The sequence below is a fragment of the Furipterus horrens genome, unplaced genomic scaffold, assembly GCF_987537825.1.
Source record: "Furipterus horrens unplaced genomic scaffold, mFurHor1.1.pri manual_scaffold_7, whole genome shotgun sequence".
Taxonomy (NCBI): Eukaryota; Metazoa; Chordata; class Mammalia; order Chiroptera; family Furipteridae; genus Furipterus; species Furipterus horrens.
The window spans coordinates 132,698,524-132,712,585 of record NW_028327177.1 but is presented as its reverse complement, the minus strand read 5'-3'; the positions used below and the strand labels follow the sequence as shown (position 1 = coordinate 132,712,585).

At 45.1% G+C, this 14,062-nt stretch overlaps 1 protein-coding gene across 1 annotated transcript in view; it reads right to left on the bottom strand.

Annotated features, from left to right (window-relative positions):
• The window catches only part of STAC (SH3 and cysteine rich domain), a 117,466-nt gene that overhangs the window by 67,088 nt on the left and 36,316 nt on the right, over positions 1 to 14,062 (bottom strand). Inside the window, exon 2 of the mRNA XM_090283044.1 lies at positions 3,384 to 3,660. Within this exon, the coding sequence (XP_090139170.1) occupies positions 3,384 to 3,660 (277 nt within the window). The remainder of the gene's footprint in view (positions 1 to 3,383; positions 3,661 to 14,062) is intronic.

Below are 14,062 nucleotides of genomic sequence, written 5' to 3'. Positions count from 1 at the left end.
TGTCCAGATCTTATTTATTGTGTCTTGCAAAATTGTTGCTGTACTTGAGGTTTACCGAGAATCATCTGTAGGGTAATGATTGTGACATTCCTCAGAGGTGTACTCATTTCCCTTATGCATTTTAGAAACATGTTCTGGTTGTCTTTCCACACTGGTCACAATGAGATTTAAAACAGAGACTCATCAGACTTCCGGTCAAGATGGAGGTGTAAGTGAACATGCTTTGCCTCCTCGTATAACCATAGACTTACAACCAGATCTCAAAAACAAGGAACAACGAGAACCATCTGAAAAGCAAGCTATATGGAAGTCCGACAACCACGGATTTAAAGAAGCCACATTGATCCAGACAGGAAGAGCAGAGTCGCAGAGATGGGGTGGAGAGGCGGTGTGGCTCTGACAAGCAACTGTGGCAGAACAGATGGTCCCACATTCATGTGTGGTGGGTAAGACTCAGGAGGGACAACCTGGGTATGAGTGATCCCAGACCCAGACCAGACCACACAGCTCAAGGTTCCAGCACTGGGAAGATAAGCCCCTGTTACCTCTGGCTGTAAAAATCAGTGGGGGTTGGGGCAGCAGAAGAAACTGCCAGGGTTTCTTCCCAATTTTATATTGACACACCACTCACCATTCTGATCCCCCGCTTCTGGACACCCCCTTGCTTGTCCGTACGCTCATAAAATATGAAATGCAGAATTAGAGATAATCCTTAAGGTGCATGTGAAATATTGCTATGCAGATGAGAGACTAATTATAGTACTTGTTATTTGGATATTACATTCTCAATTATTTATGCCTATTAAGTTAAAATTTTTTTTCTGTTTAACGAATTTGTTTTACCTTTCTTTGCTCCAAGGAGAGTAATGATTAAATTCAAGTCATCTGACTTCATGATCTTGGTTTTTCTACCATCCCCACTCCCTCATCTCATTTTATCGAGGAAGGGAAAGGGCTAATTATGTCATAGGAATAGCCAGGAACAAAACGTGGGTCATTGTTTTCCCATTCTGTGCACCAAACAGAAAGGTACCTCTTTGCCCCCTTTGAATGAAAACGGCCCCTCACTGTGTAACATTACAAAGCCATCAGCTGGAATACAACAGTCCCATGACTGACATCAGAGCCAGGAACGGAAGGAACCCACAGAGGCCAGTCCTGCGACCAGCCAAGGTTTTCTTTGATTGCCGTGGTGGATACTGTCCATGCCCTGCCCAGATACCCTTTCCTGGGTGTGCCCAGGCAGAAGAATGCCCTCCCAAAGATGGTCACATCCTGATCCCCAGAACCGGTGAACACGCTACGTGACGTGGCAAGAGAAAATTGAGGTTGCAGATGGAAGGCTGCTAATCAGGTGACTTTGAGATGGGAAGATGAGCCTGGTTTACCCAGGTGGGTCTACTGTGATCACAAGGGTCCCTGAGAGAGAGGGCAGTGTGAGAAAGACAAGACCTGTCATTGCAGACTTTGAACATGGCGAGTAGCCATAAGCCAAGGGTTGGCTGCCTCTAGAAGCTGGAAAAGGCAAGAACACAGATTCTCCTCTAGATCCTCCAGAAAGGAAGTTGGCCCTACTGACAGCTTGGTTTTAGCCCAGTGAGACCTGGTGAGGACTTCCAGAACTGTAAGGTAATAATTTTGAGTTGTTTTAAGCCACTGAGTGTGTGTGGTCATTTGTTACCATAGTGGAAAACCACTCATATGCTGGTGGGAAATGGATGTGCCGGGTGCTACCCCTTTCTTTAGAAAATTTCCTTCAGGAGAACATGACCACCTCCAAAGCCCACTGACACCTGGTGCAATGCCCAGGTCAGAGCCCCTTGAAGATCAAAAGTGAGACTCCTGCTGAGACCACTTCCTTGTTTAGCTCCTTCCCTGCCCCACCACTTCCCTCCCTCTTCTTTCTCCTGACAGCACCCCCTCAATAACGTAGGTGCCCTCAAATCCTGTCTCAGGTTCTGCTTCTAGGGAATCGGACCTGAGAAAACTGTCATCCTCGGGAGAGAAGCCAGGACCACAGGAAAAGAGCATAAGGGGAAACGTGGGCTTGGGAGGAGGGCTGTGTGTCAGCATTGAGGAGGTGCGTGATGAGAGGAAGTGATAGAAGTATTAGGTTTTTGCCTAGGGCTATCGGAGGCTTTTGATCTAAGTGTTCTTCCCCAGAGCATCCTTGCCAAGCCCCCAGCTGGAGCATCCAGGCTGTAAGTGAGCAGGAGCCACAGTGTAGGCCTGACATGGGGACCACAGCAGGGGCAAGGTCTGTCCCCCACACCCATTTTCCTCTCTGTGTTCTCTCTGGGACCCTGGGGATTTGAATGGTTACATGTCTGAAGTACCAGCACTGTCTCAGGAAGACAGTCCACAGCAGGACTGGCGTGGCATCTTCTGATGTTCAGCCTCATTTTTCTCTCATGATTCCAGTTTCTGCTCTTTTAACTTCCTGTAGTGGGGAGTTATTGGGGGGGGGTGTCCATCCCCACACCCCCTGAGAGCAGACATGCGTCTGTCCCCTTCCCTCTTGTCTCTTGTTCTGTGGTGACTGGTCGATTACCAGGATATACTGCTGTTCTTGAAACCACTGGTTTAAATCCACCGAGTCCCACCCATGTTCCCTTTGTTTGTCTCCATCTGTTTGGGCTCTGGGTTTCTGACATGCGGGATGCAGAAGACAGTGACGTGCGGAATCTCTGTACCTGTGGTCCTGAATGGCACAGGTTTTTCTTCTAGCTGGGACATGTGGAGGTCATTCTCTTTATCTGGGTACAATCCCTGAGACTCTCAGGCTACCACCATTTCTCTAGGGACCATGAGTGAGTTCTCTCTCAGTCCAGAACCATATTTGCTGTCTGGGTCAGTACCTTGCCGAGGTGCCCTAGCCCCAGAATCATCCCTCCTGCACCTGCCAGTCTTGGTCATTCACCTGTAATGCACCAAGACATAGCCCCCTCAGCAGGCTGCCCCAGATAAACATCCCACGCACACTGTCGTTGATGCCTGGCTGCTCACTTAGACCTCCTGCAAACCCGCAGCATCCTTAATGCCATTTTGGTTGCCTCCTACTAATTGCCCCTGGTTATGAAGAACTGCTTTGTTCAAAGTTATACCCCCTGCAGGGGTACAAAGTCCCAGACCTCCAGCCTCATTACAAGTTGGGTTAGAGCTCCCTAGGGGATTGGCTGAAGTTTTTGTGACAGCTATATCACAACCCGACTTCTCCCTCTGCCCAGTCCTGCTTCCTGTACCTTTTCACAAATATTCTTCCCCGAAATTCTCCCAAACAATGCTCCTGCGGGTCCATCTCTGAGGCATAGTCTGGACCCATACTATACCACTCTCCCTCGGCTTTGCAGGGGAGCTGGAAGAAGGGACAGGGAAGGCCTTACCCACGATCATGTGGTTGCAGACATCACAGAAAGTGGGCTTCTTGAAGATGTGTTCCTGAAAGGCGTGGGCCTTGCCGCTGCCTGGGTGCAGGCCAGTCCTGGTGGGTGTGGACGTCAGGCTTGCTGGGGCTGGGAGCGGGCTGGAGCCGGGGCTGACCTCAGCCAGCATGTCCCTTTGCAGCTTCGTGTCGCTGTTGGTTTGCTGGAAGAAGTTGTCAGCACTTTTGCTCCGTAGACTCTTGGTCTTGAAAGAAAGCGATCGTTTTAGTTTCTGGAGCTGCAATGCAATGACAGAACAGACTCTCTTACAATCAGTCGTGCAGACTCGTGCTGTGGGGGTGGTGTCTGCTCCATGCACTGCGCTGTTCCCACTGACACCCTCAGCCCCCAGGAGGCTCCTAGATGTCCCTGTGTGGGTGGGGTGATGTCAGTGTCTAGAGGGAATTGCCAAGCCAGACTACAGAAAGAGGTTCCATGTTGCCTTAGCTTCTGCCCCTGCTCCAGCTCCCTGCCTCCTTGAGGTCTCACCAATGTGCGGTCAGAACAGCCCATGACACTGGGTTTTGACACCACTTGCCTTTTGAACCTGAATTGCAGAAATATTACATGTACAAACTCTTGGGCTCAAAGGCTGAGTCTGTAATGCCAGGGCCTCTGCTGGCCTTTCTTGCTCATGGTCACATAGCAGCTAGTTGTCTCTTTACACAGCAAAGCAGGAGAGGCCATTGTCAAACTCCGAATCAATCTGGCTAAGCTACCCAGAGAACACAGACTCTCACGCCTGCTTGGGTCTGAAGCATACGGATAAGTAACCTTTGTGTTTGCGAGTGTGTGTGCGTGTGTGTGTGTGTGTGTGTGTGTGTGTGTTTGAGGAGGACACAATGTGGAATTGCCTACTTGACATTCTCTGCTCCTCCCCTTGTCCTGCTGCTTGTTTTGGTCCATTTGGCAAACTAGACCATCTGTCCTTTGCCTTTGGGACTCATGAAGAGGCTTGGAAAAGTTCTAGCTTCCAGAAGTCTGGGTTTGATCCAGTCTGAACCTCCAGTCCAGTCCTCACATTGGAGCTACAAGAATCTTTTTGGAAACACAGATGTGAGTATGTGTTTAAAATCCTTCATGAAGTTTCCTTTGTTCTTAACTTTAAATAAAATCCCATTATTATGTGCTCCAGCACTGGCAAATTCTGGACCTACTGATTACAGTTTATACCACAGTGCATCTTGCTCTGTCCATCCCAGCCACAGTGGCCTTTTCGAAGTCTCTGGGTTTTACTATGTGTTTTTATCACCAGCCCTTAGTACACAGTTTTCCCTCTGCTCAGATAAAAGAAATAAACCACTTAGTAGCTGTCTGATGTGCTGTAAGTCACTTTGCCTTTAAGGTAGTTCCTTTTGTAATTGAATATCCAAGGGAACTTGGCCTTTTGCCTGGAATAAATGTCCCTGGCCTAAACCTGCAGGCAAAAAGAAGCTAGGCACATTATTCTAATAAAGTCCTGCATCAAGTGTGGTCAAGCCTCTGACAGGACACATAAGGTGATTGATCTGGCCTGGCCAAGCCTAGCAACCTCTGCGTCAATCCCCTCAACCTCTCCCTAAGAAGATCAGAAAGATGTGATGATCTTTAGTGCTGAGGCATAGACTTCAATAATACCATAATTCTCCACGTTTCCCCTTTCCTCTTCCCCTTTGCAATGTGACTTTACAGCTCCTCCCATCAAAGGTGGATTGTGTTTCCCCACTCCTTGAATCTTGTTGCTCTGGGAATTCGATCAATAGAAAATGGCAGAAGCGACTTTAAGCCAGTTCCAAGCCCAGACCTCAAGATGCCTCACATGCTTCTGTCATCCCTCTTGGAAATGTGCCAAACTGTCATATGAACAAACCCAACGTAGCCTGAAGGATGATGAGAGACACATGGTCCAGTTACTTCATCATTCAAGTGAGACCCCAGAAGCAGAGCCACCCGCTTCTCTGTAAGGTATAAAGGAGTCTGGATGAGACCAGCTGAGTCCCGCTCAAATGGTCAACCCATAGAACTGTCAACTAAAGAGATGGCTAGTCTTTTAAACCATTAAGTTGGATATCTATTATGTGTACACAACATAACGCTATTATCTCCAATTTCCTGGCACATGGAGGGACTGTACCATTCAGGTTGCCATACAGAGGGAGGCCCTGCAGGACCCTCTACAGAAGCCCCGCTGGGGCCAGCATGGGGGCATCATCAGCCAGAAAAGGCATCAGCAGCCAGAGAAGCAGCAACATCACACATAGAAAGGTCAGAAACAGTGGTTTGGCCAAGACTTTTCTCTTGTCCCTTTCCCTCCGCCTTATAGTCCAAACCCACCAGAGTTGTTGGGGCTGCTGAAGAAGCAGGAAGAAGGAGGTGCTCCTGAGTTATTTTGAAGTTTGATACTGGACTATAACCTAGCATATCCTGATGGATATAAGAGAATGAAGCCATGAGCCTCAGGGGGCACAGCACTTATTGGGGAGGGGACCCTCCACCTGCAGCAAAGGTAAGTGAGAGGGAGGTATGAGAACATCACTCCTTGAGACTGAGCCACACCCAGGTGAGGACCTGGAAGCAGTAAAGTTGCAGAACATACATTCTACACTTCGAGTCCTTCTGGCTATATGCTGGCCTGGTGCTGAAGAAAGGGGGACTTAAATAGGAGGTGAGATGGGAGTTTTATTTTAGATAGATTTGTATAAATTGAAGTGACCAGGAAGTTGAGGAATCTGCCAAGATTTTGTCATGGGCTGTGCAAACCAAAGTGAGGGAGGTTCATCAACGCAAATGCCATCGCATGGCAAAATAAAGCCATTTTTTGTTTTTCCTCCATGCAGCTCAGATGGTTCAATAAATTGGCTAACCTTGTCTCAAAAATAGAACAAAGCACCTGCCCTGATTATATCAGTGCACAGTTGTGAAGGTAGCAGAGGAGAGCCTATGAGAGAGCTGAACATTCTTTTTTAAATGCTTACTTTAATTTCATTTTTCAATTACAGCCTATATTAAATATTACTTTGTATTAGCCTCAGGTGTGCATCATAGTGGCTAGATGAGCATATACTTTGCAAAGTATTTTCCCCTGTATTTCCAGTACCCATTTGTTACCATACGTAGTCATTACAGTATTATCACCTCTATTCCCTATGCTGTGCTTTATATCCCAGTGACTATTTTATAACTACCAATCTGTACTTCTCAATCCCTTCACCTTTTTTACCCAGCCCCTCAACCCCCTTCCCCTCTGGCCACCACCAGTCTGTTCTCTGTATCTATGAGTCTGTTTCTATTTTGTTTATTTTGCTCTTTCTATTCTATGTATAAATGAAATCATATGGTGTTTGTCTTTGAGAGAGCTGAGAGTTCTCCATGATACAGATGGGAGGATTGGGGTGGGCAGAGCAGGGGAGGATGGACCTGGGAGTGTTGGAACGAGCCTAAGTGCTTCCCTGGATGATGCCTCTTCATTTTCCCAACCATTCAGCGAAGACTTTATTATTTTTCCCTATAGAAATGGAGGCTGAGAGAGGTTAAGAAACTTGTCCAAGGTCACACAGCTTAGGTGAGTAAAGACCTAAATCTGCCTTCCTCTAAACTCCATGCTGACAAGTTGACCAAGGGTAGATAGGGGGATGGAAGAGAGCTACCCCTCACCACCAGAGGGACGGAAGTACTGGTGGTCCATGAGAATGGGAAGGGATGTGAAGTGGAAAACAAATCTGCTTTTGGGGAGCTACTTCCTTTACTTCATATATTTCAAATTTCTTAAAAATAATAAAGGGGCATGCATTGTTGATCAAAGCAGAGCATCACACATCCCTGTATGGTCTTCTGCTGCCAATACAGGGATGGTGATGGGGTACCCCCTACTTAGGTGCAGTGCAGTCTGGTCTCCCTCCTGTGCTCTTGTGCTTCTTTTCTCCCTTCAAACCCTTCTGTCACCTGTGGTGTTCCATGTCCCTCGAAAGTTTGGGACAATGCCAAGAAACCTGGAGCATTTTCCTTGCTCTGAGAGATGTGGCTGGAAATTCTGTCAGACCTTTAGAACCTTCTTGACTCTAGAGCTAGAGAATTTGCCTTGGGAGCCAACATGACACTTCTTATTCAAGTGGGCAGCTTAAGAGAACTGCCTACAAGCTAAACAAAGTCTGAGAGTGAGTGCAAAGGAACATGCTCTCTCCAATTAGCCCTACAAGAGCAGAGGCCAGATGGGAACATATGAGATGCAGAAATAGAAGCAAACTCTGATAATAGCAGATGTCACAAAATGATTAGCTTCCTTACACCATTACCACAGCCCAACCATTCTATTTATAATAATCATGGTAAAAGAAACAGAGAGTCTTGAGTACTTTACCATGTGCTAGAAACTGCTCTAAATATACCTTATTTGACATAATCATCCCAGGAACTCTGTGACTAGAGGATCATTCATTTATTCATTTATTAAAATAATTCCTTCAGCAAATATTTATTGGGCTACTACTATGAGTCAGACATAGCCCTTGGCGATGGGAATACAGTCTACTGGGTAAAGACAGAAAATAAGCAAATAATCAAAGATATATAGTAATATAAATTTGGGTAGGTATAAGGGTCAGAACCAGGCTTTAGAAGGGGACAAGCAGGTCTTTTCAGACAGATGACATTGGAGCAGAGACATGAAGGAAGTGAAGGTATGAACTACTTTGGAGAAGAGCATTCTGGGTGCTGGGGAAACCAAGGGCAAAAGCCCCTATAAGAGAGCAAGGTGGGTGTGTTTGCAGAACTCTAAGGAGTCAGTGTGTCTGGAACACAGCAACGAGGAAGAGAATGTGCAGACAGGTCAAGAGCCAGCTTCATGCAGAGAATTTGCAGGCCTCGGCAAGGGCTTTGGAATTTGTCCTAAGGGTGATGGCTTGGAGCAGAGAAATGTCAGGGCCTGACCCTTATTTTTAACAAGTTACTCTGACAGCTATGTGGGAAATCGACTATAGAAGGGCACAATGGGAGCAGGAAGACCAGTTGGAGGACTCTTGCAGTTTCCTAGTGAGAAGTAATTGTGGCTTGTCCTTATAGTTATAGTAAGATGTGGTTGAATTTGGGGCACAATTTGAAGGCAGAACCTGTAAGGGTTGTTGAGGAACTAGATATAGAATATGAGGAAAAGAAGGCAGTTAGTCAATAATGAGTTCAAGAGTTCTGGTTTGAGCAATTGGGTGAATGGGGGACTCCTCAAGGATGGAAGGGCTCTAGAGAAGAAGTAAGTTGGTGTAAGAGAGCGGTTGGGATCAGAGTAGAATTCTGGGTAAGTTAAGTTTGAAATGCTTGCTTTGGCTTTAAGTGTGGCTGCCAAGTAGGCAGTTAAGTATATCGTTCTGGAGTTCAGAGGATAGGTTCCAGCTGTAGTCACAAGCATATAGATGGTATTTGTAGTCACAAGGCTGGATGGGATCACTATCTAGGGTGTGCAGACACTGAGGAGAAGTGATCTGAGGACAGAGCCCAGGATGCCAAGAAAATTAAGAACAAACAATGTAAACATCAAGAAGATTAAGGATAAAGAAAGAAATCTGAGAAGGAGGGGCTGATGAGGAAGGAGAAGGAAAAAAGAGAAGGATGTTTTAGAATCGAATGGGAAAAAAAAAAATGATTTGAGGGGAACACCCAACATCATCAAATGGAGCTTGGGTGCCAAGTCACATGAGGTGTAAGGGTTGGTCATCCCATCTGGCCAAGGGAATGTCTCTGGGAGACCTTGGGAGTAGCCTTAATAGGACCTTAATGCAAATGCATTCAGTGAAGTGTGTGTGGGGTGGGGGTCGGGGGTGGGGAGGAAAACCTAACTGGCAAGATTTCAAGACAGAATGGCTGGAGGGGAAGTGTGTAGGGGTCAGGGTCGGGCAAGAGCAGTTTTGCTATGAATGGTGTTAGTAAAAAGCAGTCATGGAGGGAGATGTAGCATCAGGAGAGGTTTTCTGTTTCGTACTGTTTAAAGATGGAAGATTAGTTCAGCATGTTTTCAGGCTTCAGGAGAGAAGGGGGGAAATGCTGGAGTGATGTCTTGGAGCGGATGAGCGGTGACATGGTGCTGGGTTGATGTTAAATTGGAACGCGGCAGTGTGTCTGTAAAGAGAGGGACTCATAAAGAGACAGTGCGTGCTGCTTGGGTCTCCTCTTCTGATTGCTTCTGCTTTCATCAATGAAAACAGAAACCAGTCTATCTCCTGAGTGAGCAGAAGGGGGAAGTGGAGGGAGGAGGTGTTGGGAGTTGGGAGAGAAGACACAGAAGAGCTGTTTCAGAGAGCAGGGAGAACAGACTAGAGCATTGTCCAGTGGAAGGATGGGAGGGTGGCACAGAGGGTCCATTTCAGGTTATCACCCCATTTTACAGATGAGACAACTGAAACCCAGTTCAGTGGTTAGTAAGTTGCAGAATGAAGACCCACGTACAGGTCTCTCTAACCCCCAAGCCTCTTAAGTCAAGTGGACTTTCAGCAGAAAGTTTTCCACCCTGACCTCTTCTTAGTGAAATCCCTCTGCTTAGCGTGCTTTTGTGCCAGCTGGAATTTTAGCAGTAATCCACGTGGTTGCCATGTTGAAAAGCACTTCTATGGCAATTAACTGGGGGAGAGCAGAAATCAGGTGTCATTAGAGCAATGGAACACAGAGAAGTACCGCCTGCAGGTGACTGGAGTGGCATGCCTACTGACTTACCAGTCTGTTCTGCAGTGGCCCATAAAGTTAATTAACCAGCACGCGCTAGGTCATTGCAGCCAGGATCAAAAGTCTGCACTATGTGGGGGCGAGGGGAGGTTTAGGAGCAAACGAATCTCTGCCCACACAGGCATAGATCAGGAGGCAGAGTCACCATGTCAGTTCGGTCTCCTGCCTGTTGACATTTAAGCATGAAGTCGTCTCCAAGGATGTTTCCTATTGAAGACCACAGAGTACTGCGCTCTGGCTGGCTTCTGATGAAATGAGGTCATCAGAGAACATTCGATGAGCAAATGTCCAAAGGCCTCATCCTGGATGCCCATATGTGATCGACATCTTTGATTTTAGCATGAACATTTTTTCTTTTTCACATCACATCTAAAATTTTCTAAAACAGGGCAATGCCTTCGATGGAACTACTGGTTCTTTTCTTCGTTTTCCTGAAAAGTTATTATTAAATCAAACGATGGCAGGGAAATAGGTTATTTGTCATGCTGTAGCAAGCAGAACAGTCCTGGGGCCTTGCCTCTGAAGCTCAGCTCCCTTCCCATCCTATCAGCCATGCAGATCCCCTTATTTTATTCCACATTAGGCTCTGCTTTGTCAGCGTTCTTTCCACACTCACCCCAAATATTCTATCCATGGCTCTCCAGGCAAAGACTGAGTATTGCGGTCTTTAGAAAAGGAATGCCTGTGATGAGGACTAACTTTCTCTAGCCACGTTTTTACCCATCCACAGCCTCATTTCCTTTAATGCAAGCACAGCACATTCCAGGCAGTGATTTGGTTTAGTCTGGATGGAGACTTCAAGTCAGAAATCGCCTTCCTGCACCGCCCTGGCTCTGTCACAACCAGCAGCAAAAACCTGTTGGTAACAAATATATCTGTAAAGCAACAATTAGTGAATATGGCCAATTGCCTGCTCTGCCCCTGAGCTGTGTGGCTTGGGCAGGTCCGTCATGCTCCTCGGCTTGGGGTTTCATTGGTTAATAGAAAGGGTGAGCTCAGTGGCTGCTATGGTCCCTTCCAGTTCCGGCAATTCAGCACAGTGAGGGAATACAAAGGCATTCAACAGTCCCTACTTATAGAAAGTTGAAGATCTAATTCTGGAGACAAGTTGAAAACTATCCAACAGTGACACAGACCCTATATTTGTATTATCAAGTGATAGTGGAGTGTTTCGATTGCTGCCTGATCTAATGTGTCAGAAAAGGGAGTGATCAATAAGGGATGAAATAGCCAGAGACATTCTTTCAAACCTTGAAGGAAGAATCAGCTTTAAAACATGTAATTCAATTCTTTAAGTGCTTTGATGGCCCCCTCACTTCTAGATTATATGCAGGCTCCTTACTGTGGGGGATAGAGCACCCTTCCTGATGGATGGGGGCACCCACCTGCCTACCATTATGTCTAGTCACCTCTCCTTCACCCCAGGCACACAGATACTCTAAGAGCAGCCCCCAGATTTTCAATTATTTTCAAAGGCCTTCAGTGCCCTTGTTCTGCCTTGTTCTGCCTGGAGTCAATCTACCTGGAAAATCCTTGATTCCAATGCAGGTTCTCAACCCAAGGGTTAGGCCTGAGCTGGGGTGTTTGTGGATCAAGGTGAGAATATTGGTGGTAGAGATGAGGGGAACAGCAGTGAATTAACTGTCAGGCTAATGTTTTGCTTCAGGCTAATGCTTTGCTAATGAGATTCTTATGATCAATAATGAAAGCTATGACATATGCTCGAACTGTTGCTAAGAGGTAATGAACAACATGCCAACCATCTTAGAAGAGTGTGAGAGAAGAATAAGGCTGACAGCTGAGGGCACAGCACAGAGTTCAGTTCCTTACGAAACTGGTTTCCTTATCTCTATTTAAGAATTATTTTCATATACATTAGATGATTAGTGGCAGGAGCAGAACTTGGACCCAAGCTTCTGAGTCCACATCTGGAGACCTTACCCATAGCCTCGTTCTGAAATTTTGTAACTCATAATAGTTAGGTCTTGAAAAAAGTGGCCCAAAAAGTCAATTTATATGCGGAATCCTTTGTGTATCTACTGCACTGTGTATGGTCCTTGACTTTGCATTTGCACGGCACTGCGGAACACCTCTGAAGCTCAACGGGAACCCAGTAAATGGTTTTCCATTAGACAGCTTGCAGCTTTAAAGGCCACTTGGAGAATCAGAGCAGCAAGTAGAATCCCAACTCTGTTTAGAGCCTCATCAGGCCTTGCTCTGGTTTTAACAATCTATCTAGCTAAAGATAAGATAAGGGCAATTTCCTTTGCCAAAAGAACAACAAAAACTCTGCTTCTTCTAGATAGTTAAGAAAACAAACCCAGAGTCAGAGTATGCCAAATGAGGGGGAAAAAAACCTACAGATTTTAAACATTAGCTATTTGGTGGGGGAGAATTATTCTGAACGTTCAGTTCATTAGGCTCTGGATTGTTTTATCTGTGAAAGAGCAACCCCATGATAAATTGAACGATTGATTTCTTTTTATCCAAATTTTAATTTTTATATAATTTTACTCATTCAGAAAAATTGTTGAACACCTTCCACCTACTTTTCCCTAAAGCTAACATCTTACATAATCATAGTAAGTTAGTTGCAACCAGGAAATTAATACTGATACAGAACTATTAACTAATCTATAGACGTTTTCAAAATTTTGCCCTTTGTCCCATAATGTCTTTTTTTCTGGTCCAGGATCCAGCCCAGGGCTCCATATTGCATTTAGTTATGTTTCCTTAGTCTCTTCAATCTATATCAGGTCCTTAGTCTTCCTTTGTATTTCATAACCTTGACCCTTTTGAAGACTACTTGCAAGTGTTTTTTCTTTTGATTGCATAGATTTTTGTTTTATTTTTAAAAATATTTAAAAAATTTAAATTACAGTTGACATACAATATCATATTGTTTCAGGTGTGCAACCAGTGATTAGACATTTATATAATTTACAAAGTGATCACCCTGATAGGTCCAGTACCCATCTGACACCATCCATAGTTATTATAGTATTATTGATTCTATTCCCCACCCTGTACTTTACATCCCCATGACTATTCGTAACTACCAATTTGTACTTCTCAATCTCTTTACCTTTTTCACCCATCTCCCCACACCCTCTCATCTGGCAATCATCAAAATGTAATCTGTATCTAATGAGTCTGTTTCTCTTCTGCTTGTTCATTTATTCTTTTTTTTTTTTTTTAAATTTCACCTATAAGTGAAATCATTTGACATTTGTCTTTCTCTGACTTACTGCACTTGGCACAATACCTTCTAGGTTGTTGTTACAGATGGCAAGATTTTATTCGTTTTAAGGCTGAATCATATGCACTGTATATGTTCGCCATATCTTTATCCTTTCATCTACTGAAGGACACTTAGGTAGCTCCATATCTTGGCTATTGTAAATAATGCTGCAATAAATGTATAGATGTATATGTCTTTTAGATTTAATGTTTTGGGTTTCTTCAGGTAAGTACCCAGACGTAGAATTGCTGGGTTCTTCTTTGTCTGTTGTTATAGCCTTTGTTTTAAAGTTTATTTTGTCTGGTGTAAGTAATGCAACCCCAGTTTTTTGATTGTTTCCACTTTAATAAAATATCTTTTTTCCACCCCTTTACTTTCATTCTGTGTGTGTCTTTCAATTTGAAGCGAGTCTCCTGTACACAGCATATATAAGGGTCTTGTTTTGTTATTTATTCAGCCACCATGTATCTTTTAATTGGAGCATTTAATCCAGGCTGGGACCACTTAACAAGATGTACGGGGTATGGCAAGGACAGATGCACCTTATTTAGCATTTCAGAACCTTTGAGTGATTATAGGAAATTCTGAAGCATTAGCCAAGACAGGCCATTTGTATGAAACGCCACTAGAAAGGCCATGGGTTTGGCCCACAAGTTGGGTGGGGTGGGGTCTCAGGGAATCACTGGGGTGGGGCAAACAGTGTTAGCCTGGTTGA